Here is a 27,988-nt window from a genome sequence, read left to right on the forward strand (position 1 = left end):
TTGTCTTTTTTTTAAACTTTATTTTAACAATTTAAATGAAAAAAACAAATCAAGCAGCCAGCTTGTAATTTATTGAGAGTCTGTCTGTGCTACAAAGAACAATGCAATATCAACATCTTTTTACCCAAATGACAGTCATCCAACTTTAATAAAATTTAATTAACAAAAGCTACACAGCAACTTTTACAGTAGTAATAAATCATTTTGTGGCTTAATTGAATCAGCACAATAACCAAAAATCTGCCGTAATTCTGGGGTCTCAAACTCAATTTAGTGAAAATGGTGTCCTGCAGAAGTCACCTGATGTGTTTTAATTAGGGCTGATGGTGAATTATTTCAGTATTCAATGAATTTAATATTTTATTGTGTGTCTGGAAATAAAATGATACAATGATACAACGACAGAATAAATATCTCAGATGCAGCATGATTATACAATGATTGGATAAATTCAATTAACAGTTGTTGAGTTGGCCATTCATAACCCCAATCATGATGTTCTGCAGCTGAACAGTAAGCCTGTTGTTAGGATCTGAGTTTGAGATCCCTGATACACTAACCTTAAAATAAGGCTTTCTAAAAACAGAAACTAAACATTCACTTGTTAGATAAAAAAACCTATTTAGTTTCAGCTACTCCTATTCATAAATGCACTCAATACAAGAAATATTTAGATATGTAGATCCAACTACAAAAAAGGAACAAAAACAACTGCAGCATCCCAGAATTTGACTTTTTATTTTTGTTTGTTATTCTAATACAGACTTCTGACAAACTTTACTGCACATTATTTTTTGTTGTTAGGCTTTAAAAAGAAAAAAAAAATGTGTGCTTAAAGAAATTGACCACCTGCTTAAATGGTGAACATTAAGCTTAAAATTTATAATAGGATAAAACTAAAGATGCTGAAATGTTATTTACTGAAATTACGAACAGTGGAGGGCCATCCAGAAAACAAACAAACCTGCTTCTTTGTTAGACTGTTATTTTTGTTATTGTACAAATTACAATGTTCAAAACTACCAGTGGGAGTCTTCATATTATTATTTGGATTTAAGCTTTCCTTGAAGAATGAGGTAATTTTCATATTTTAATTGCACCTGAGTTTGACTATATTTAACAAGTTATCTCTATATAAAGGTTTAGAATTCTTGTTCACTTAGCGATAACTGGGACAAATAATTCTGCATTTTATACTTTGCTTTGTGAATGTACTTCGAACCTTACATGAGGAATTTATGAACCCTACATCAAGTCCCATTACTCACGTAATGGTATTCAAACATGATAACATTATATTTGATTGTTTTGATAGTCCAGCATTATCCCTATTTGTAGAAGACAAGATATCTTGTGTAAAGCAGGTTTGAAGTGAAATGGAAAAGGCCCTGTTTAATTCCCCTGTAGTGGTTCCAGCAATTCTGTTTACTAGAACGCATCACATGCATTCAAACTCATCAATGCGCTGTTTGGTGTTGCCTGACCGGATCTGCCGCAAGGTCTTGTACTTGTCCCGACCTGCCCGCACGTTTTCCGCATGGATCATGTCATTCTGTGTTCGCTTTGTCTCATCTCGTGCGTTGGCCAGTTCTGAGCTAAGAGCCTGAAGGACAGCAGACAACACAAAAAGTAAGTTATAAGTGCGGTAGGTATGGTTTTATTTTCACAATACTATTTTTATTATTTGCTTATTAGTTCTGTGCAGTATGTTATTAATATGCTACTTGAGCACTTGCTTACATCTTGATATATACAAAATTTTTTGATCTATTAATTATCCAGAAACTAACTGTTAGTTACGTACTGAAGGCTTGTTTGTTCATCATTAACCAATCATGACGGTTCATGTATTTCATGCATTTACTTCATTTGTTCATGATTTGCACTACAGTAGTAACTGAGTGTTTTGTGCCCCCTCAAGTAAGGTGTAACCAAATAATGTTCTACATAATATTAATGTAAAGTTTACAGCCAAAAGGTGTGAGACGTGCAAATGCACAAGTGTATATGAGCATACAAATGAACCAGGCATCATAGATACTGACCATTAGGTGCTTTTGCACGCGTTCATTCTTCTCAGCCTCTGTCATGCGTTCTTCTTCACTACGGTCCTTGTAGGCTGCAGCAGATGTGAATTCAGCGCTGGCTTCAGCGTTGCTCTCATCATCCTCGTCATGCTCATTCTCAGCATGGACTGGTTCTTGCACGTGGGCAACCATCACCTTGTTCTTCAGCTCTTCCTTGGTCTTCTCCAGGTCTTCCTGTACCATAGTGGCCTGCCAAAACCCAGAGTCAGTTAATTTTTTTCCCCTTAGCGATTTCAGTCAAGAGTCACATGCCCACTTTATCAAGGTCTATTCTTCATAAATGCAGTATCATTTGGGTTTTTCTGAATGTACTTCATGAACCTGACACACATCTCCTGACTGATTACAGTAAGTATTGCACATACAAGGTTGTGGGTTCGACTGCTACTCAAACTATGTGTGCATGTATGGTATCCTTGCACCCGCATATGTGAAAAAAGCATTTTAATATAGGCCTACCTGTACTTATGCAAATGGCATCAATTCATGACCTTATACCGAGTCTTTTAAGAGCCATATACTTACCCTGGCTCTAGATAACATTTTTATTGCATTCATTTTATTTAAGGGGATGAAGCTTAAATCGGTATGTTAGTACAACAGATACGTGCTAAAAGGTGGAAGAAAGCACATACTTTTTGTTGCCATTCAATGGCCTCATCTTCCTTCTTTTTCTTTGCATCTTCTAGAAGTGAGATCTTGGAAGTAAGTTCAGCCAGTTCAGTAGCCTGGAAAAAAAATCAAAATTGTTTCCATTAAGACTTTTTTCTAGTATTCAAGACAGTTTGCATATTACAGTTCATATTTGTGTTAACGGCACTTTGTGTCTTTTGCAATATATTTTAGCTATTGTCCTACATACTCTGCTAAAGCATGTTAGTAAATGTAACCTTTAATCATATCTGTTTCTAATAATGCTGCCAAATCACAATGACAAAGCAAGACACATAACCTTGCCCTGCACGTTATAATATGAGTCGACTAACGTGGACTGAAATTTCAATGACCCATGACTGTTTTAGAGGCGAAGGTGAACTCAATAAACCAAAAGCACACAGACCAGATGTTCCTGGTTCTTCATCTGGCTTTCAGCCTGCTGCAGCAGGGTCATCTTGGCTTCCTCCGCCATCCGGCGGTCCTTCTCCAGGCGTTCGGCCTCCTCATGGGCCCGCTTTCGTTCCTGATCCAGCTCTATAGCACGCTTTGTCTGCTCCTCCAGCTCTACGCACATATACAGAAGCGTGCATGCAATCACATACAAAAAGAACTGCAGTAAAAAAAAAAACTTTATCTTGTATAGTTATTTGGAGAGATAATATTGTAATGCTGTGTCTAATTTATGGGTGTCTGCAGAAATCCAGATGTGAATTTTAAAAACCTTTTAAGATCACTTCCAGCCGAATTTAAGACCAAACTCGAAGAGGAAATATGCTTTACCAGAATCAACACCCATAAATTTACACTACAGTGACTGCACCCATTTTTCATTCTTGTTTGTCTTAAAAAAAAAAAAAGGTCCAACAATTAATTTGTTAATAATAAATCAAACTTTACAAAGCGACGATCAACGCATGGGTGACTCCATTATGAGAAATCCTACTACTAAAAACTCAAAACAGGGAAAACAGACAGATTAAGACATGTAATGTCCCATGTAATGTCCCATGTAATGTAATGTCAACATTACGAGCATATAAAATGGCAGATTTAACATTCTTGAATAATTGAATTTGAACTTTCCCATGGCTTGTGCCTGAAAGATAATGACTATGGAGTTATATATGTGCCACTGTTTTGAGTGAGTAGGTTTTACATTTTGAGCAAACAAAAATCTATTTTGTGCTCAGAAAACAAATCTGAGTGTTTTCTTTTATTATATCAGGTAATGTACTGATTTCTTCTCTTTCACTGGTTCAAGCACTGTTTCCCATCCATGCCCATAACACATCACCTGCTCCAGATCAGTGTTAGGCATGTAGCAGGAGTTACAATGGTGATGTACCTCATTCAGAAGTAAACTATTGCTGTGATAGGATAGCTTGCAGGCTAAATTGTAAATGTGCACTATTGACAATTCAGTGTTAAACACCAAGTAATCCAGGTAAGCAAGCTAAACCAACTTCATAGCAAACCCCTTTAAATTTAAATGAAATATTTTTTGACATCAGACTAAAATATGTGCATGAAATCAAAAATGAAGACTTGCTCAACTGAAACTGAAGATCCTGAAACACTTTTCAAGGCCGTGAATTGGTTACACTTGAAGACTTTTTAAGACTTAATACCCACCATGTATATATGGTGAATAGAAGTGGAACTAAGATTAGGGTACTGTTGTTCTTTTTTTAGAAAAGTAGATTCTCCAGTTCTAGCTAGGGGCACAAAGGTTGTTGCTTCATTTTGACCTCTGAAATTTCATATATTAAATTTTCATGTAAAGGAACACATATGAAACAGAGACTGTCAGCAGAAGCTAGAAATCACAAGTCATTAATAGCCAGTGCTGCTAACCTTGCTGAGCTTTCCTTGTTTGTTCCTCAATCTGCTTCAGTTTCTCCATGAGCTCTTCTTTTTCTTTCTCAATTTTTTCCTTTTCCTTCTCTGCAAGTTCTCGCTTTTTCTTCTCATTCTCCAACAGTGCCCTGTAAGGTAAGAGAACCAATTGATAAGCAGAGAACTACAATACAAAAAATATCTTTCTATTATTACACTGGCTTTCTTACTATATGTAATATATAATACAGTAACCTCGCATATTCACGGGAGACACATTTCAAGATCTACTGCGGAAAGCAGAAACCGTGGATAATAGCGAACCATCCTCAAGCGCAATATATAGCGTGATTTTCGTGAATTAACATATGGTAATTGATAAATTACGCACAGTAAAACAATATAGTAATTATAAAGTACATTTAACATTATTATACAGTACTGTGCTCTCACGAATGAAAGGGATTATGACATTTTAGCCTAATTCTCAAAAGACAATAAAGCAATGAAAAACTACCCTATACAAAGGGATGATGGTGCAATGAAAATCATGGTAATACCCCTCACAGGACAAACGAACAATGTAAAATCATTGTTACACACTTTACATTTTTCGGGTGGTAGTAAACCACAGTGGGGCTAATATATAATATAATATACATTCACTTAGCACTTTATTAGGAACATTATACTAATACTGGCTAGGGCAGAGGTCAGAAACCTTTTTAAAGCAAAGACCCATTTTTTTCCTAAATGTCTAACACTAATTTATACATTTTGGTAAATAATCCTTCATGTTAATTAACAGGAAAATGCCGGTCAGAATTCCAAGCCACCATTAAAAAGCAAAATATTGCTGCAGTAACTGCTAACTTCCTCTGAGAGCAGGTAGCACGGCGGGGTCAGTTCCTCACCTTTCCATTTTCTTGTGATTCTTTTCCTCCCGGGCCTGAGCCTTCATTTGTTGCACCTCAATAGTGTCCGGTTTGCGCCGTCGCATGTACAGTTCATGGTTCCCCATACAAAGGGCCAGGATGCGCTTATTGATGCGCAAACGTGGGGCATAGAAGACGAAGTCCTACAATGCAGACACCATTTCATGCGCTCATTCTGAACTGATATTCATAAGATCCACTCTATATGTAAACTAATATTTCTGCGTCCATGTTATAAAGTAAAAACATGACAAAATCCCAAATATTAAACGACTGTTAATATTAATCGACTGTTCTATTACATAAGGAAATATCTAACGAAGTTTTCAGAATCCTTAGCCAGAAATATTACTTAAGCTACAAATCAATATTTCTTAAATTAGTACCATGAAGCTGATTAGTTTCGTGTCTAGGAATGGAATGACTTTAATTAATTAATTATTAATGATTCACTCCACAAAAGCTAATAAATGTTCCTTCTTTTGTGTTGCACATACTTCATTAAACAGGACACCATTTTTCCCTCTTTTTTAGGGAGGGGGTTAAATATTAAACAACTTACTGGTGCTTTTTTGTCAATTGGTTTGATAACAAATTTCTTGTCATTGAAGGAAATATTTCTTATTTCACTCCAGGGAAATCCAATAGTTGGTGTCATTCTGTTGAGAAAGGAAAGAACACAAAAATACATTCCATTCTTACTTGGACTTTCAGTCCATTTTGTCATGCGTCCATTTTATTTTTCTGTATTCCAAAATATATATATTTTTGTGCATGTGCATTAAGGGAATGTGAGGGAGAATGTGCAGACTGGGGTATGACACTCACTTGTCATCTTGCTTATAAATGTTGAGTCCTAATGCGTCTACTCCCAGGAACAGCTCAGATCCTTTCTTGTTCTTGATATTGAAGTAGTTCACGCCATACATCTCAAGGTCCTGAGCAATCTTCAGATACTCCATCATGGAATCCTCTCTATGTAACAGGAATACATATTTATAGGACTTTACTAAGTGGTTATTCGAAGAAAAAATTATTTACATGGTGGTATAATAGCAATTAGATAGATTATATAAATTTCCTTTTCAGAAATGTATTTTTTTTTAAACATGTCCTATTCCTGAAGCCAATTTAACTAAACATGAAACATTTTTGCTGGAAAAGCAGTTCAGTGAAGTGGGCTGAGAACACTGCCATCTAGTGAACATAACTAACAATTTAAACTGAACTCTGCTTAGAATTAGTGAATCAGTGTATATGCTCAGGTCTCCCATGCAGAAATACATGGCACCTATGAATGAGGGTGAATAGTGAGAGTGTGAGAAGCAGAGGCTGGTGCCTGCGAGAGGTCTGACGGAGGCAGGTGCGCTTCGGTACGTACCGGAGCATGCCCTTGTGCTCCTCGTGCCACACCTGGATCCTCTCCTCCCACTGCTCCTTATTAAACTTGTGCTGCTCCAAGACTCTAACAATTCAGTAAACCATAATATTAATAGACAGAAAAAGGACAAGCAAACAAAACCACACACACAGAATGGTAAACATACAATGGTTCATAAGTGCAAGAGCAAATTCATGTTTGTGAGAAAATTGCATTGAAGAAACTCAGAAGGCTGGATAGTACCAGAGATACATTCAACTAATTCCACTACTTATTCTGCTACTTATTTTCAAGCTTCTATAACTGCCAGCATGCATTATGACACAATGTGTGGACTTCTCTCGTAAAAATCTGAACCAAAACAGTACATACCTCTGGGGAAGGATCTTGTCACTGGATAGATATCCAGTTGTGTGGACCTCCTTATTGTAGTCCCCATACTTAGCCTGGACAGCATAGGAGGCCAGCAGCACTGCAGTCTCTGGTGGGCAGTAGATGTCATCGTTGAGGATCCCTTCCTTTACCTGCAGAAAGAACAGACGCTGCGTGGCCTCCTGGATCAGCTCCTCAGACACATCCTCGGGGTAGAACTTGGCCCGGAACTTGAACAGCAGCGGACTCTCCTTGCGCACATCTTGGGCAGTGACCTAAAGTGACAGACAAAAAAAAAAATATGCAGAGGAATGCTATTATTTTCTGGTGCATTCACTTGAAAACATGGTCAGTATCATTATGCAAATCCCATCATGATCCAAAAATGTTTTGGGGGCTACTTTATCTTTTGGGATTATTGGCTAATTCAGTGGTTCCCCAAGTTTCTGGACCAAGTACCACTTTGAATCAAATCATAGCAAATAAGAACCATATGGGTGAAAAAAATCTTAGTTTTTTTTTTTTTTTTTAAATCAATTGTTTAATTGACCATATACCACTGTTTATAGAATAACATCATGAGATCTATGAATGAATTGTGCATGTTGGCAATACATATGCAGCTTTTATTAGTGTGAACACTCACTTTTTTATTGAGTTTCAGCCAGGTAGAGAAGCCTTTTGTGTCCTGGTACTGCAGCCCAAAAAACCAGACTTCTCGAAGTCCGATTGTCTTCACCACCTTAAAGACAAAAAACAAAGAAAATCCCTCAGTTAACTTTCGATTGAGAATGACGAATGAGCTTTAGATATAAAAAAAAAAAGAAAAAAAAAACACCTTGGTGAAACACCATCAGCAATCATGTCGTTATTCTACATGTAAGTACAACGAACTAGGATGCTGGGAGTACGCACACTACGCTGCTGCGCGGCGGGAGTAGCGGCCAGAAGTCATACTAGGCGGAACTGGCGAGCAGAAAAAAAAATTTATGTTGCGGACAGGAAACGGGAGCCCAATGAACACAATTTTGACTTACAGTCCTCTTCGTTCATATGTCTGAAAGTTTGTAACTTGAACGTTCGTATGTAGAGGAGCGTCTGTACATATTTTTGTTTGGCAAATTTTGATATTCATTGGCACCTGCACACTTCATACTGCAAATATCAGTATGTGTGTCTATGTTTGTTGTACTTCTTTGATAATACTATCTCTTGCTGTCTGAGATTTGTTTTCTTTTCTGCAGGACAGTCACAGCTTTGAAGACAAATGAATGTCCCAAACTCACAAATTTGGTCCATGTAGCTCCTGAATTTCCTCCTTATTTGAGCTATACAAAGCAGGAATACACATTTTCATCCAATAGGCATATATGACTTATATAAGCCAAAAATCAGTCAGGAGACAAATACTTGTGATATTTATAAATTTTATAAATGTTCAGTTTTTATTGCGATATGGATACAACACAAACTCCCAGTAAAACAATTAGCAGAAAAGTCAGAGGACACTGTAAATGGTTGGCAGAAAAAAAATTTCAAGGTTATAAAAGAATTTGTGTGTACAGTATGTGTCTCTGTTTGTGGGTTTGTATTTACCACATTGTAGGGATGAAATTTCCCCACAATGTGTAAAGCCTGTTACTCTTTAGCTTGTAGGGACATTTTTCAGGTCTGCACAATATAATTTTTTTTTATAAAAATCTATAAATGCAATTAAAAAACTAAAATAGGCCACAAGTTGTGTATCTTGTTTAGTTACTTGTTATATAAAACAAATAGAGTGAGAGTATGGGGATATGATTTTAGCCTGATTATACATATTGTGGCCTGTTGATAATCTGCCATGTACCAGCAGGGGGCAGTCAGCACTATGCAGGTCGGTGATAAACTTGGCATCCTCACCATTGGCCTTAAGAAGTACCAATGTGACACACATTGTGGTAAAGAAGCAGAACAAGGAAAGGGGAAGATAAGGGGTGCATGTGAGCTTTCTGCATGCAGACACATGGAGATGCAAGGAGTATGACCAACACGAGGAGCACCACCTCTTAGCTGGAGAGAAATACTGGGGGATGACCATCCTAAACAGACCATCTGAATAGAAATACTGGGGGATGACCATCCTAAACAGACCATCTGAATAGAAATACTGGGGGATGACCAACCTAAACAGACCATCTGAATAGAAATACTGGGGGATGACCATCCTAAACAGACCATCTGAATAGAAATACTGGGGGATGACCAAACTAAACAGACCATCTGAATAGAAATACTGGGGGATGACCATCCTAAACAGACCATCTGAATAGAAATACTGGGGGATGACCATCCTAAACAGACCATCTGAATAGAAATACTGGGGGATGACCAACCTAAACAGACCATCTGAATAGAAATACTGGGGGATGACCATCCTAAACAGACCATCTGAATAGAAATACTGGGGGATGACCATCCTAAACAGACCATCTGAATAGAAATACTGGGGGATGACCAACCTAAACAGACCATCTGAATAGAAATACTGGGGGATGACCATCCTAAACAGACCATCTGAATAGAAATACTGGGGGATGACCATCCTAAACAGACCATCTGAATAGAAATACTGGGGGATGATCATCCTAAACAGACCATCTGAATAGAAATACTGGGGGATGACCATCCTAAACAGACCATCTGAATAGAAATACTGGGGGATGACCATCCTAAACAGACCATCTGAATAGAAATACTGGGGGATGACCATCCTAAACAGACCATCTGAATAGAAATACTGGGGGATGACCAACCTAAACAGACCATCTGAATAGAAATACTGGGGGATGACCATCCTAAACAGACCATCTGAATAGAAATACTGGGGGATGACCATCCTAAACAGACCATCTGAATAGAAATACTGGGGGATGACCATCCTAAACAGACCATCTGAATAGAAATACTGGGGGATGACCATCCTAAACAGACCATCTGAATAGAAATACTGGGGGATGACCATCCTAAACAGACCATCTGAATAGAAATACTGGGGGATGATCATCCTAAACAGACCATCTGAATAGAAATACTGGGGGATGACCATCCTAAACAGACCATCTGAATAGAAATACTGGGGGATGACCATCCTAAACAGACCATCTGAATAGAAATACTGGGGGATGACCATCCTAAATAGACCATCTGAATAGAAATACTGGGGGATGACCATCCTAAACAGACCATCTGAATAGAAATACTGGGGGATGACCATCCTAAACAGACCATCTGAATAGAAATACTGGGGGATGACCATCCTAAATAGACCATCTGAATAGAAATACTGGGGGATGACCATCCTAAACAGACCATCTGAATAGAAATACTGGGGGATGACCATCCTAAATAGACCATCACGCCATAACAGATCAACTTTTGTTACTCTCATTGCCTGATGGGGCATCAGTCTGCACCCTTTTCTCCTGAGGCTCTACCCTGCCGCAATATATTTCATTTATCCCCATATAAACAGAAAGGTGGTAAGTTGCATAACTGTAAATGTCACATAGTCTTTTTTTTTAATTTGATGATTTCAAGTTAGCTTTTCAACGTTAATATAATTTTAATATATAAGATCTGAAGACTAGGCTTCCACTGCTTCCACCATTACCAGGCCCCAGATAAGCGCCACAAAATGAATCGATGGATGAATGGAAGATCTGAAGATTTCTTTTTAATAATTCAGTGTGCGATGTTTTGCCAAGATGATAAAGCGGTAATATAAAAAGGATTAGCAAAATGACCTTAATAAAATGTTGAGTAAACCAAAATGTGAGCTATGGATTATTTTTTTTCCCATAAGAATGACATAGTAGTACAACTGCCCAAATGATTCTCTTGGTAAAATAATAATAAGAATAATAATAATAATATTGGTTAAATTTATGTCTAACATTACAATAAATACAAATCTTTACAGCAAATTGTTCAACAGGTCGAAATCTTAAATTAATCCATCTTAAGGCCATAAACAATACTATATTTAATTAACACCATGAATACCATATGCAAGACAGACAATTGTGATATACTCTGAGCTAGAAACACCAATTCTAGCTGAAACCATTTCTACAAAGCATTATGACATATTCTCACATTCCTTTCTCTGACAGGACATGCAGTAATTTTCTGTGTTGACTAATGTGCAGTATTACCAGTTTGCTAGATGAGCAAGTTTTCAAACCCCCTAGAAATGTTATTTCAAAAAAGGGCCTAGTGACAAATCTAGTGACTTTTTATGGAGACAAAAGTGACTTACCAGGGCTCGAGTCAACTAATACTACAAATTGACTAATTGTAATAGTACAAACTCCTGCAATGGACGTTGTAATCCTCACAGAACATCAAACTGCAGGCACTGAGACAGAGACATAAATTGCACCCACAACCTGGGAAGTGTGAAGCAACAATACTACCCACTGGTGTTATGTTATGATTAGACCAATCACAAGCTTACATTTGATCACTCAATTAGAAAAAAAATGATTAAATTGGTCAGCAGTGGTTAGCATTATTGGCTCACACGTGTGGGACCAGTCTCAGTCTTAACTCTACACATGTGGAATTCCCATTTTCACCCAGCGATAGTTGAAATTTTCGCAATAAAAATTTAGTAAACAAAAAAGCCAAAAAAATTACCCAAAATAAGCCGTAGCCAAATAGAACTCATTATATACCGATAGTGTCAAATAAGTTGGTGGTGTTGCTACAAGTTGTGCAATCAACACAAAACAGTGCTGACAAGTCACTTGCTTTTGCTCAATATTGTCTTTATGAAATCCAAAATATTTCCATACAGTGGAAAACGAATGTATTTTGGTGACCAGTTTTTGCTCACTTCACTCATTTTTTAAAAATTTCTCACAGATGGATCACACTGTCTGTGAGTGAGTCCAACAGCAAAGATAAAAATGATTATAATCGGCTGTGGTGCAGTGGATAAGGTTGTTGCCGTACACCACTGCTTTGGTTGTGTGGAGTTTGCGCGTAGAACTCTGACGATTACTCAACTAAACTTGTTTTTTTTTTTTTTTTTTTAAAGAATTGATTAAAATTTGCCTTCTCAATTACTCTGCTGTAGTGTAATTATAGTTAATTTTGAAATGTCGTCAGGCAGCATTATATTCTACAAAATAAAAAAAGTTAACAATTGAAAAGTTTATTTAGATTTTTCAGCACATTTCATTCATGGTTGCCAAGAACACAGCTGCAGTACCCACCTATTTTTTCTAGCATCATTCAGCCCTACTCAATACGCAATACGTTCACAAAAAAAATAATTAATATTATAGGATTATTATGCACCATATAATACCTAAAATGATATGATATGTGACGGGGCTAGCCTTCATTTTATCATGTTTAGCATGTTATCACAGAAAGTTATAGGACGTAAAACAAGCAAAATAATTTGACTAAGACAGACTAGGGTATTCCAAGAGGCAGAAGAGCACATACAGTAGCTTACAGTTATTTATGGGTACACTCTCATTATTGGGCGACTCTCTTCAGATATCTAAAGCCAGGTATCAGCCATACCATCTTACACACGAGGAGGTTCAAGGTCTCATCAGCCATTCTTAGAGCCTTCTAGTAAGGAGCATTAGAGAGCTTCCTCACCATGGAAATTACAGCTTGATTTGGGAACTTCTCTGTCCTGGACCACAAAGCTCTGCAGCTGATTGCATCGGCAAGACTGATCTGCCCTCTCTGCAGCACACGTACCTCAGATGATGCACGAGGAGACTGGCCAAAATCAGCAGGGACACAACCCACCCCAACAGTTACCTCTTTACCAAGCAAAAGTCTAGAAATTGCTTCTACTATCTCTTAGTAACAACTCAGAGGCTCAGAAGGAGCTTCTACCCTCAGGTCATCAGACTACTTAACACTTAATAGACAGCTGCAATTAAACATTCACTCCTTAAGCCTAGGTCATACTACACTTCTCCTTGTGTGCTTTCGTACTGGAGATGGTCGTCCGCACGACAGCTTGTGTTCATGATACATTTGGCTGTGGATGCAGAGGGTTGTGTTCGCAGCATACATACAGCAGTAAAACTCCACCAGACCAGGATAGTATTGGATAGGGTCAGGATAGAACAGATGTATCGCAACAAATACAAATACAAGCAATGTAGCAAAGTTTTATTAACAGTTTTTAGTTATTAGTCATTAGTCAAGGCTTGGGCAGTATTACAGTAATAAGACAAACTACAGTGTTTTGAAATACTTACAACAAAACTAGCCAGGACCTATAACCCCCCATCCGCTGGGCGAACATTATGGGCAAGATTTCAAAATGAGCTGCTTTTTAAAATACCGTATATCTCGGGATAATGTCTGGCAGAATGAAAAATTAAATATGACTACACCACTGACCCTCTTCATACAGCTGTTCACCATAACTGCTACTACTACAACAGCAATTCTCCCTGTACTCTTTCGTTGTTGACTGCTCATCTGGGAAAGTCCACGCTGCCACCTATTGGAAATACCTAATCAATTATCTTGCACATGTGCGCTCAATGTGCATGGATGCGCAGAGTTTCTTTAGACATAACAATCTAGGCTACATGTGCACCAACCACAGTTTTCTGCAGCCAACCCCTGATGACGAAATTTGTAAAATTCCAAATTTATCTGTAACTGAAAGCACACGCCGAAAAGTGAAGTATGAATTGGCCTTTATTCATGAACCATGTACTTTATTGGAGCTATACTGCATATACAGTGATCCCCCGCTATATCGCAGTTCAGCTATCGCACCCCCGCTATATCGCAGTTCAGCTATCGCACCCCCGCTATATCGCGGATTTTTCCCCGACGCGTCACAGTTCTCTGCGTATCGCGTACCTTGCTTGTGATCTGATTGTTTTCTTTTGTTTCAAGCCCTACGATGGCTCCCAAGCGTCCTGCATGTTCTAAACTTTCTGATAGTAGTGAGTCTAAGTGGCAGAGGAAGACCTTGACCATTCAGGAGAAGGTAAAACTCCTAGATACGCTTCAGGAAGGAAAGCGTTATGTGGAGGTCGCTCGCCATTATGGCTTGAGTGAATCGACGGTACGCTATATCAAGAAGGATGAAAAAAATATGAGCCATATATGTATTCATTTTTACATATTCCATTACGTATACAGAGAGAGAGTTGTGTGTGTATATATATGTATATATATTACATATTATTAGTTTATTATTATTATTATGCTGTGGTGGACTGGCGGCCTGCCCAGGGTGGACCCTGCCTCTCGCCCAATGATGCTGGGACTGGTTCCAGCTTCCCCGCGACCCATATGGATAAAGCGTTATAGATAATGGGTGGATGGACGGATTATTATTATGTTCCTCATATCCTTAGCCCCATCATCCACATATATGTGTTGTTTTAATAAGTTTACATGTGTTTAAAGTGTGTGGGAGGGGTATTTTAAGGCTTAAACTATAAATTTTTTTTTATTTATATGACCTTTCTATATTGCGGATCAAAATGATATTCCACCAGATCAATAGAAGACAGATGTATTGCAAAAAACACAGTGTAGTGACATGGGTAAACTTTTATGAACAGTTTTAAAGTTGTCACGAAGCATGGCCATTACTATGATATACAAAATTTTATTGTCAAGATTTAAAAATGCAGGAATTATATTACTTTTGAAAATACCATCAGAATACCATATACCATGATATAAATTACATTCGATAAAAAGATTAATATCGCGGAGACAGCGGATCATTGTTTCCATACCACTTTATCACTTTAAACAGAGATTCTCTACGCTGTGTGGTGTTCTTTATTGCAACTCTGTGCTCAATTTTAACGGTTCTCCAGTCATACATGATGACCAAATTTTCTCTCAGGCAACTTCAATAGGCACTGACCGTACCCTGTCGGACAACCATGAAAAATATCACCAGGTCCAATTGTTGCATTTTACTGCTGTCCCGTTAAACCATACATCCATGATGATGATTTGATCAATTACTGTCCCATCAGTCCGGGCATCGCTATTCAATCTATTCGGCGAGCCCCACGTTTCGCTTGTCTGCTGTGCCGTCAGCCTCGATCCTTACCTCACCGATGTTGCTCCACTGAATTTGCTTGAGTACAAACAGGACATGTATATGTAGGCCGTACATTATGGACCGCCACTGGGATCAAAAGCCTTGGAATTAACATCCCAACAATTTGTACGTCTTAAGTACCCATCGCATGTTTTTGTGTGGGTATCAATTTGTGTGGTAGTGGTAGGAATTCAGCTCTCTTTAGCGAGCCTGATCATTTGGCTTAGCTCAGCGGTTAGAGCCGGCTCTTTTGGCTGCCAAGCAGTTCTTGATTTAGTACAATTTCTGCCTTTTACAATTATGGCTGCCACCTGTCCTCTATAATACGGAATCGTCCCTTACTGGAATGCTGCGACTGGAATGCTGTATTATATGGGAAGGATGGCAACTCTTTTTGCTTTTTTAATTCGGCCAGAATTAGCAATGTTGAACGTTAATTACCGTCTCACTACAAACACTTCACACAGTGCATCTGGTCCATGCATAAATGTGTAATTTTAATGCTACAGTGTTGTCAATATGTAGTAAAATAAATACAGCTGACCCTTGAACAACACGGGTCTGGGCGGCGTGAGTCCATTTTACATGAATTTTATGTTCAATAAATATACTGGATCTTTATTTCTTGTTGCATTTTATGTCAAAAATGCATAAAATATGTATTGGCATATTTTTTTCTCAATGACATAAATACAGTATGTATTACACAAAACTATTACGTAAAAACTTTTTTTAAAGTTAGTCTACAAATGAACTGTGCAATTTACTGGGACAATGCTAACCATCAACAAATGAGTTGGCCAAATTTTTTCCTTTTCATTTTTGATATCTAGCTTTAGTGATACGTATAACATCTACATACAAATGAGGCGTGGCTGGGCACATTGTTAGGGTGTTGGTTTTTTAAGGCAATAAAACGACACTGCGCTTTTGACCAACAAAAACCTCATCTAAAGTCAATGTTGCATTATTAAATGGTATTTAAGTGCCATGTTTTAGAAACTTGCAGGTGCGTGACGCTCGTTATTGACACAGGTATGCACTAATGGTTTTTTGTTATTTTATTTAATTTATATACGTTTTAATATGGAGTACATCTGGTCCTTTCACATAATCATACTATTTAATGTAGCACCAAAAAAGAAAAACAGTCAAGTTAATTATCAGAATTAAGCACGCACTGTAATTGAAAGGACATTTGGATCAAAGTAAATGCGTTTCAGATATTTAGATAAGTCAGGTGGAACATTACAATACAGAAGGTCGAGGCATTCTTTGTGGCATGTTGTATGTTGCGTAACATTGTCATGCGTGATGGTCGTCTGTTGGACATGAATGAGGACACATTAAAAGGACTTCAGAAGGCGTGATGCTGAACTGCATGTGCCAATGCCAACAAAGGTACCATGCCTTCATAACTCGAGCACTAGCACGTCCATTTCCTTGAGCGAAAAGTGATCTGGCTTGCAGAGCAGATGCACCACTGCAATAGAAATTAACTGTAGATAACGCATCGCTGCTTTTTAAAGGTTAGGTGATGTGCCATTTTGATTATGCCCAAAACATGCCTCTGAATAATTAAAAGACTTAGGACAACCTTTTTGCATTTTGCGATGCCGCAAAGTCTGTTTTTTAAGCGTCAAAACAGTGAAATGGATTTGGGCACACCCATAGATGTTACTTGCACTTTGTGCTTTACACTAAATCAAAATAGAGTCCATAATGTCCTTTAAATAAAGCATTTGCACGTTTCTTTAAACAGTTGTTTTTGTTTAGTTGTTTTGGCCAAACTAATCAATTAGTTGATCACTTGATCCCATGATTAACTGATTAACAAAGTAATCACTTTTTGCAGCCCTAATGTATAAGATTACTTTATTAATAATCATCAAATAATTGGTAGATTACCTGATTATTAATATAGTATGATTACTAATAGTTATGATTAAATAATATTTTGTGGTTATAATTGCAGCCACTTTTTCTCAACTGAGGGCAAGTCCGTCTAATTTGACAATTAAGAGATTCATAGAAATTATGGGAAATGTAAACTAAAGTAGGAACTCAAATAGTTTCTGAAGTAATTAAAAGTTACCCATAACGGTTGCATCATTCAAGTATCACTAAAAATCCTCGGCTATAGAATTTTACATGTTGAACACAGAGGAAAGTACATCACTGTCAAAGGGCAGAACAGGTGTTTAGAAAGAGAATTCACTGGGTGTTGTCAAGAAACATCGGCCAATCAGTCAATCAGTCACTCAAGGTTTTTGATTGACAATTATAATATACTATAATATTTTCTGCTGTCTAAAAATTTCTCTACTTCTCTATATTGTAATGGAAAAAATATACCGTCAGGCATTTTATGTAGATTCAGAAATAAATAATCTTAATTTTTGAAATGGTATATTGAGTGGTGATGAGAATATTTGCAATAAAATTAAACAATGGCGTGCTTACCTGGTCAAAAAGCTGTTTGCCTGTGGTGTTAGGTTGGATGGCAAACTCCAGCTCTGCATCCATTGTAGTAACTCGCACACTGATCTATTGACAAAACAAAAACAGAATAAAGTATTTTTATTTTGCACCAATGGTAGCACTTTCTATGAATGCCATGTCTATAAGAAAATATGAACACATTCATAGCACATTATAATGCATTCATAAAACACTATAATCATGCTTATGCAAGATTTATCATACATTATGATTGGATTATGAGCCTCTCATCTATAATGCATGATAGATACCTTCATAATGCAGAATAAAGCATCCTTAATTCTTATACCAACCAATAAACTGCATTATGACGGTATCAATAGTGCTTTATAGATGAGAGCTTCATTGGAGCTTGTTAAGTATTATAACAGGGATGCACCGATACCGATACCAGGGTATTGGGCCGATGCTCCGCTCATATACTCATAAAAATTGTACAATATCAAGGACCAATACCATTTAATTGTAACATTACGTTAAAACTCAAAGCCGCTGCATTTTCAGACTGTAAGTGTTCTGCTAAAGTGTCAAAAGGAGGAAGGGACAGTACTCCACTAAACAAAAGCAATTTGATCGAATAATGCAGCATAGTCCAGAGTACGAGGAGATTGCTAATGCTAGCAGAGAAAGACCACATCAACAAACTTCAGCACAAATTATGAAGAAGCGAGAGAAAATTAAACTGAAGCATTATTTATACCTAACATTAATAAGTTTAGTTATTTAATGTTAGATATATGTAACGATTCTGGTCCAATCAGCAATATAAGTACACCTTGGTGTATGATTTCTTCGTTCCTATTAAAAGCACAAACGCTACCAAGTGGATCAGTCACAGTTCTTGTGGTCTGAGTCGCCGCAACGCGTAGTTATGTTTCTGGGGAGGCGCACGTCAGGGTCCATGGCTACGTCGTACGTATGGTGGGGATTCAACACAGAAGTATAAATCAACCTTTACTCTTAAGGAATCATTGATTCCGACAGAGTTAGTATTGTGTGCTTGTTGGTGGGCTCACAGACATTTTTTTAATCGTTAAAAATCATTTTAATTGTTAAATATATATATATATATATATATAACACAGTGAGGCAAAGTCTACAGCTTATTAATTAAACACTATTATAAACACTATAATGCCTTATAGCTGTGAACAGAAGATGCTGTAATGCTTCATTAATTCTTATACCGATTATTATAATGCATTAGGAAGGTATCTATAATGCATTATAGATCCAGCTTCAAGTAACGTTACCACAACAGTGACTGACGATGAAAAAACAATATATTTATATTATATTATATGAATGACAAATTACTCGAACATCACTGTTTAAATGGATTATTTTATAAATGTTATTACAGATTAAGCCGTAAGCATCCAAAACATTTTCCCTGGATTGTTCACCCAGATTCCAGTTCCGCATCACATTTATCTGTCTGTGGTATCCACTGCTTTGTTCCCTCATAAGTGAGTGCCAGCTAGAGAAACTGTGCATCCCAGCCAGCTGACACACAACAGATGTCTGACACGTCTGTAAAAGACACCAATCCAGCAGCAAGCTGATAAATGCTAGTTAAGCTTAGGTCTTTCCCAGCAGAATGAGGGCCAGCTAATGTTGGCTGCCATTGAACACACCCACTTACTATGAAAGTTTAAGATGTCTTAGTTACCAAAGATTCCCTGATTACAATTTTTAAAGCTTCATTTGATATAATTTGCTTAACTGATAATATATTATTAAAATAAGTTAAACATTTTTAAGCCTTAAACAGAACATTAGTAGTTGTATAATACATTTAAGTATTTATTGTTTGACTTTTATGATAAGATTTATGATTTTGTGGTGGGAGGGTACCATTTTGTGCCTGGTACAGACCAAATGGAATCTCTGTGTTAGTTTTACCGCTGATAGCCCAAGCATGAAATAATGTTTCCCAAAATCCACCTCATACAAATTGAGAATGTAACCTACTGTAGAACTATGTCTGCAAGACAAATGAGCCAACATATCTATGGTTATCAATTTCAAGAGTCAAACCAATGTTCTTTCATAAAATACGTTTTTATTTTAAATCGTGTCATAAGATCACACATTTTACTATTTCCTATGTGAAAAAAAAAGTTAAAAGTACATAACAATGAGTCATCAGAGTCTAGAAAATAAGTCCAGTACAGACCTGCCCACAGTCTTCCATTAAATTAATAAGAAAAATAAGCTATTTAAATTCCACACATAGATTTATATTAAATAATGGTGTTCAAGGTAAATTTTGTATCTCTGTGCATGTATTTTAACCACATCTCCAATTAATATTGAACTACAAACAAGATGTATTTGACAGATATGCATAAACTGTATTTGATTATATGAACATCAATATAAATTTTATCACACAGGATATCAATATGCATCATAAAAAATGTCTGTTCCATGTTGTAGAATTACAATAACTATGTTTAAAACAGTCTACATAGAACTGCCATATGGAATGAAAGAAAAAAGAAAAATATCCCATAAGGGACTAAGATACCTCTATGCTTGCACTAAACCCAAGAAGACAGTAAGCAAACGATTTAAACTCCATTGTATAATTTGGCAGTACCTGTTTTTCCCTAAAATGTAACAAACTATAAAACAAGGGTAAATAATACTCACAGACATTTGTTATGAATTCAACACAGTTCTGGACTGTTTCATAAAGTTCTTTTTCCTATACCTGCTTTCCACAGAGTCATATGAAAGTGCTTGCAATTTTTACAAGGATTACACTTAATTAAAACCCTCTGCTCCAGCCAAACTAAATGGGCTTTTCTTTCATATAATCCAATAGCAGCTCAGAAAACTAGCTTGGTGAAGTCCACTGGGCTAAAATATGACCCACTGTGTACCATGTAGTTGCAGAAATGTCCAGCTTCTACTAACAATGTGGCATTGTTACATTTAAAAAAAATCTACATCTAAATAAAACAGGATTAATTATTCTGTATAGCTACAAACTCCTTTAACCCAATATCTAATTAATATATGTATAGCAAAAGAATTAGAGATAGAGGGCAAGTTAGTTTTACATTATTTTTTAACATCTGATTCTGTAGCTGTAGGTAGCCGTTGCAGTCCTTTCTGTTTCTGAACACGAATTGTGAAACCCAACTACAGGAAGTTACCACATCCTCCAGTATCTAGGTCTCCAGGCTTAAAATGGCTTCCAGTCTTTCACTTGTATTTGGTCTGCTGAGCAAATAAATTCACAATCAACCTCAAGTTCAACAGTTTCATTGAACTCTAACAAAAGGCTTGCATACTATTAATATGTGTATACAAGAATTAAACATGATTATATGACATATAAGCATAATTTTGTTCTGTTTACTTTCCTAATACCATTAAATGCATTACCTAAAATATAATCTGCAATACTAAGACTGCAATAAAATCACACAGTTCACAAGTTACACAAATGCTGTTTGTCTTCTGATCCATGTCAGTTTCCTAATGTTCTATTTTAAATGGAACAATTAGGACGTGAAGAGGCCTAACATAACGGACAGAGGCCTACATGTCAGTAGGATCACAATGCCATGCATTATTTAACAGCTGTGTGACTGATCAGGGCTGCGTTTTTTCCCCTCTCTGTCAGCAACCTGCCCTCCATCCAACCCACTTATTGCTCTGTCACTTCCTGTGAGCCAAAGCGAGCAAAGCTCTAAGAGAGTGAGAAAAGGACGTGGGAGGCAAGCAGGGTGGAGGCTCTGTTACAGAGTTCGGTAGCTTGACCTTCCCAGCCAGAGCATATCACACGAGACTCTTCTCTGGGAAAAAAAAGTTTGAAAAGTCCAGGGTCATTTTCAAGTAGGCAGCATAATTTTTTCACTGCTTTACTAAAATCACTATTTTAATAAAACAATCTAAGCAAGTGTACATAAATCTCCATGGCTTTTCATTTAAGGTTTTACTCTTGTGTTAAAAATAAATACCTGCTTGTCCTATGCAAGTTCATGGGGATCCAGAGCCTATCCCAGAAACAACGGAAACAAGGATCCAGGATGGGGTGCCGACCCATCTCAGTCAATTAAAATATCTTTACACATTATTTTGGACATTCTACACAATCTAGAGTTGAATCGACACCGCATTCACTTACAGATACAGATATCAGCCTTCAATTTCAATACCAATACTAAATTAATACTGTAAAATAGGCTTGAGCGGCACCTAATGTTTCATACCTTCCAGACATTATGCCTCTGTATACCGTATTGTCAAAAGCAATGCTATTCAGGGATAAAATTTGCAGACCGGGGGATGGGGGTACACAATCAGCAAATTCTATTGTGGCGAACCACCCTCCATTCAGCTAATTTTATAAACTCCACTGTACTGTAAACTCCATTCCATTCATAGATTCTGATGTTAATTTGGTCTCAGCTGTTACAAAACTGCATCAATAATACAGTCAGGTTAGGTTTATATAATATAAACCTTAGAAATATAAAGTGCTTGTTCTGTTTGTCAATTGGTCCAGCCTGTTTTTTGCCACTGGAGAAAGAGATATGAATGAAATCACATGTAGGCTATACATGATTTAAAAAAAAAAACACAAAAATAATAACTGCTAAATTGCACCTTCATGTGTCTAATATCTGTTATGTAGACTTGATGATCATTAAACGCGTTTTATAAAACAGGGTTTGTGAGAGAACGACACTTCACCAGGTTATTGGCAGCATTTGCATACAGGGGCTGTCAGCTCTGCAGGTTCGCTGTTTTCATTCAGTTTAAATCCAAAATAACGACATATCTCACTTCTGCCGCCCTGCTTATCAACTAGCGGTGGGAAGTGAGCAACAGTGTTTTTCAACTTCCATCTATGCAGCTTGTGCATGCAAGAGACGCATGAAATGCGCATGACTGTCTCTCTCCCCACAGCTCAGGTTACGTGACGTAACTTCTTGAATATAGAAATATGCAAAATTATAGAATCACACCGTTTTCAATTTTCAGTATCGTGATACATTACCAATACCAGGTCATCAAGCAACATTAATAAAACCATCAATCTGAAATAAAAAAGAGAAATTTATATTCAAGACTATGATCAAGATCTAAAAATAGTTGCTCCTTTCTTGTAAATTCTATGTGCATATGACATTCACCTTTGATATTTTCAGGAATCCTTGAAATAACCAGTCACACAGTATCATTATGCGGTTAGCTATTTCGTCAAGACACAGGCAGAAGACGTCTTGCACAGAATGCTGTCCGTTGGAGAACACACATTAACATATAAATGCTACAATTTAGAGACAACAATTCACCTAACCACGTGTTTTGGATTGTGGGAGGAAACAAAAGTATCTGGAAGAAACCCACAAAACACGGGGAGAATATGCAAAATTCACACATACATTGGCCACAAGCCTGGGGGTGTGCGGTTCATTGCTATTCACCAAGCCACCATGCAACCTATGATGCAAACCAAGTTGACTTAATTTTTACATTTGTAATTGCGAAATATTCTTCCTTTATATCTGCATTCTGGCAGATGGGAGCACATGCAAAGACTTTATGTTCTCTCCACATATGATATGTGTGCCATTTGCTCCATTAATGTCACAATTATAATATGGACTATCCTATCTTACTAAAGCAGACAAACTGAGAAATAAATCATGCTGCTGACACACCAATTCTTTAAGCTTCCAAAGCTACAAAGCTGTCTGTCAAGGGTTGTTCAAAAGTAACTTTCCTAGCAAAGAATAATACATTTCAAAATGAAAAAGGAACTAAGAATGAGCAGTTCTGCCTATTAAGGGTGGGTCCCATTATAACCAGGGTGTTTTCCACAGGCTATTCTTAGCTCAACACTGAAACAAAAAGCATCCAAAGGCTCTGAAAAATGCCCTCGGTTGCTTTTACCATCACTGGGCATCCTTTGCAATTCCAACAACCAAAATGAAAGCTTATTCTTAAGAATCATTTACAGATTCATCCAAACTAGAGACACAGAAGGCTAGTCTGACTTATGTTTCTGTAAAAACTTTAAGACAGAATTTTCTAATGAAATGTAAGACAATTTTAACAAATTGGCATTTAAATTTAATCTTGTGATGTTTATCTTTTGAAGCTGCATAGTGCAACTGGTCAAGCAGCTTTTCAATACTCATTTCAATTTGAGGGACAATGCTGGATATATTTTTATGCATAAAAAAACTGATAAAACTTGTCATACAACACATTGTGCTGAAATTTCTCCCATAGCATTTGTACTTTGTGACATTTATTTCTGTCAATAACAGATACATAGACCTCTACTGGTAGAATTCTATACTGCCTGTATACCACTCATGAAAAGCAAGACAGCCAAAGTTTATTTATCAAATTATGAATAATATTTTAAGGTCTTGTAAAATACATGCGTACTTCTAAATATGACTTACATACCTTTTAGCCCTGTAAACAGTGAAGCACAACTGATACATTTTTGAGTTTCATAAATCTTGTACATGCTTTTAAATACACATCTTACTGATTCTTAAAAATAACCATTGTCAAAAGAAATTTCAGTTTCTGTTAAGCATGATGATCTGAAATTAGTTTGTCTGAATCTTTTCAAAAATAATAAACATTTAACCATTCATACATAATCAGGGTGAGAAATGATGAAAACTAGTTTTTTTTACTTACATGAGCTTGGAAAAAAATTATATATATATATATATATATATATATATATATATATATATATATATATTATATAGCAAGTTTAAACAGGTAAAAACCCACCACCAGTGAATGTGGTTATTGGTAGTGCCCAATCAATGGATTTTGCTATGTTTCAACAGATTTAATGCTGCAGGACCAAGGTAAAGAGGTAAATGAAATTTGATATAAAGAAATTCTGTCTTTTAAAAAAGTAGACTTTTATCAAAAAAAAAAAACAAAAGAAAAATTATGAATTCATATTAGGAAAAACCATGAATTTTGAATAAGGAAGCTAAAATGACAAAAACTCAAATATTGCCACCTGAACCTATATATCCAAACAAACATACTGTGATGATAAATTGTATACCACTAATTAATATCACAAATACTAACCATACATATGAGCCATAAACAATCCCCCCACCCTCCAAAAAGGAAAAGGACCAGTTCAATACCCATGTATACAAATAACATTTATAATAATCTGGAGTGTAGGCCAATTTGTCTCGTATTAACTGCAAATTTGAGCAAAAGTATTTTGTTCATATAGCACCTTTCCAGAACAAATGTCACAAAATGCTTCACAAGAAATAATACAAAGATATACATTATGAGGAGAGGTTAGCGGAACTGAATCTGTTTAGCCTTGAGCAAAGGAGACTAAGGGGGGATATGATTCAGGTCTATAAGATTCTAACGGGTCTGGATGCTGTTCAGCCAAATGACTATTTCAATATTAGTCTAAATACTAGAACTCGTGGCCATAAGTGGAAATTAGCGGGAGAACATTTTAAAACAAATTTGAGGAAGCACTTCTTTACACAGCGTGTAGTTAGAGTATGGAATAGTCTTCCTGCTAGTGTAGTGGAAGCTAAAACCCTGGGTTCCTTTAAATCAGAGCTAGATAAGATTTTAACAACTCTGAGCTATTAGTTAAGTTCTCCCCAAACGAGCTTGATGGGCCGAATGGCCTCCTCTCATTTGTAAATTTCTTATGTTCTTATGAAGAAAAGAACTTCATTCTCCAGCCAGAGTTCACTCTAAATTCAAACAGATGGACTTACACAAACACACATGGACACAAACACATTAACAACAAATAATTGTACAATTCAGCTTCTGGAACCAGGAAGTCACCCTCCATTTGATAACTGGGATAGTTCACATGATTTAACTTTTACACTGGCGACCACCTGCAGTTTAGGTTATTACAAAGCATTAATCTCCACTTTGCTGTGTGTGCTTCTACAGAAATATAATCCCCTGCTTACATACCAATTTGATTTCCGCATCACTTAATTTTAGAAATGGTATTTTCATTCAATTTTCCACATACATTTTCAATCAAGAAATAGATGAGAAGTTTTCTTCTGTTTATACATGGGCTATTGTATTATGCCAAAGCTGACTGTAATGTGACGTCCAATATTAGAATCTGTTTAGTCAATTACTGAAAATAATTTTTAAATGACAAACTAGGTATTTGTAGTTTAACATTGACATTTTCATACATAGCAAAACTTCATAATAAACAACAAAACAGACATATGTATTTCCCCGAACTAAAAAAATATATATATGCATGTTCTCCCTTTTTGTGTCAGAAGCAGTGAGTTTCATCTGCATGGGAAAGTTGGGCCTGAAAGTTTCAAGCGTGGTGATAAAGGCAGGCCTGTGGGAGCAGACAGCCAAGCTTGCTTTCTAAAATGCCAAATATGGCCCTGAAAGGCCACGTAAAATCACTGGGAGTCAGCAAAGAGCCAACTGGGAACTGACGTAGGCCCAGAGGTCTTGAGTCATCATCTGCAATTCCTTGGGAAGGCGAATCAGTGCCAAAAAGAGTCAAAACAGAATCAGCTTGCTCCAATAACTAGTTAAAGGAAAACAGCCCTGCTCAAGAATAATACTACTTTATAATCATCTCTTCTTAAGATTGATAAATATATAAATATGTTCTATAATTTAAAAAGACTTACATGGTGTCTCATATACCATGGGATTCTGGAGGTTTCTACCATATGCATCACTTTTTCATATTGTTTTTTCTGAATCAGCACTACCTAATTAAACTAGCTGTCTGTGGTACACACAATACCTTCAAGCTGTAAATAAGTAACAAGCACTATATGTCATAATATGACTCAGTTGCTCTTTTAAATTTTCCATAGATAAACGAAATGATAAATAAATAAATGCACAATAACAAAATAAATGTAAATGCTTTAATGGCTCAATGTTTTGCCAAAGTGGTTATAGAAAAATGCTACCTTAGTGTTTGAAAAAAAAAAATTTCAAAAGCATTATACTCAAATATTTCTATACGTTCATTGTACGGTGGCGCGTAACTTCAATTAAGTTATTCATGATATGCAATATAAGGTCAAGGACGTGTTGTTCAGAATACGGCGTCTTGAATACTTTCGCCTGCTGATATTTATGCATTCTCGTAGCTGACTTTCATGCATGTCGGTAAAAACTTTAAGAAATAGGGCGTAAAAACACCGGAAATCGTATAAACACCATTTTAGTCGATGCGACCGTGCCGGAATGCAGGTTTAGTAACTGTCAAAGCCGATACGCGACCATTCAACTAGAGAGAATCACGGCCAACAGCCAATCAGCTTTCAGATAGCGACACTCTTTGTGGCACGCGGGTCAGCGCAGACTAACGGTTTTTATACCCCCTAAGTGGATGGCGGCTTTGTTACAATGAATTTTGTGTATAAATCAGTCTAAAGTAACATTTAACTCAGTCTGTTTATCAGTCACCTAAAACCATGTAATTCAAGCAACAAAATAAAACAGGATAAGAACAATTATGTTGGTTTTACTGCCAAGTTTATATTATATAGAAATCTGAATAGCTACTGAAATGGATTTCAACGAGCCGCTACATACGAACACAATATTTGCCAATAATAACGACACCCCACTCCTCTCTTCATGAAATCACGACTTCATGTTAATTTGTCTAGAAACTCCCTATCGATAACCATGATTTGTTGAGTTTACAATATACATATAAAACAGGCAGACGCTGGTGAAAACAGTGCAAAAACAGTGCATATATGAAGCGAACTACTCACTGTTTTCGGCATTTTCGATCCTTTTTTTTCCCTCAGCAACTGATTCTTCAACGAAAACTTTTTCCCATCAGACAGAGTACGCGGAAAGGAAAACCGGCCTCGACAGCCTCTAAAGTACTTTACGCTTATGTATGTATCTTCCCTCTTTCCTTTGGATGTTTCTGTCTGTCTATATATTTTGCTTCTTAGATAGAAGTGTTACTTTTATAAATATACGGTTTCCAGGTACAGGGAGGATATAGCTCCGTTTCCTGCTAACGGCGTTGGCTCTTAAAACCACACCCAGTGAATAAAGTATGTACTGAAGAGTCGAGTTT

General features: G+C 36.7%; 1 protein-coding gene across 1 annotated transcript; it reads right to left on the reverse strand.

Moving 5' to 3' along the window:
- Nucleotides 1-27,988, reverse strand: msna (moesin a). Its single transcript, XM_023834095.2, has 13 exons — nucleotides 27,672-27,988; nucleotides 17,839-17,922; nucleotides 7,915-8,010; nucleotides 7,269-7,543; nucleotides 6,897-6,980; nucleotides 6,344-6,490; nucleotides 6,078-6,174; nucleotides 5,495-5,658; nucleotides 4,599-4,729; nucleotides 3,148-3,308; nucleotides 2,723-2,815; nucleotides 2,046-2,276; nucleotides 1-1,603 (listed from the first exon to the last, which is right to left on the reverse strand). The coding sequence occupies exons 1-13, from the start codon at nucleotides 27,681-27,683 to the stop codon at nucleotides 1,439-1,441; spliced, it is 1,740 nt and encodes a 579-aa protein (XP_023689863.1). The 5' UTR covers nucleotides 27,684-27,988; the 3' UTR covers nucleotides 1-1,438.

The sequence above is a fragment of the Paramormyrops kingsleyae genome, chromosome 18 (genome assembly GCF_048594095.1).
Source record: "Paramormyrops kingsleyae isolate MSU_618 chromosome 18, PKINGS_0.4, whole genome shotgun sequence".
NCBI lineage: Eukaryota > Metazoa > Chordata > Actinopteri > Osteoglossiformes > Mormyridae > Paramormyrops > Paramormyrops kingsleyae.

What these genes read in the sequence shown, in the direction of transcription:
- msna (XM_023834095.2), bottom strand. An exon ending in AACAAGGAAAGCTCAGCAAG is followed by an intron (nt 3,309 to 4,598) that starts GTTAGCAGCACT and finishes ATATGTGCGTAG; the next exon opens with AGCTGGAGGAGCAGACAAAG. An exon ending in CCATTGAATGGCAACAAAAA is followed by an intron (nt 2,277 to 2,722) that starts GTATGTGCTTTC and finishes GGGTTTTGGCAG; the next exon opens with GCCACTATGGTACAGGAAGA.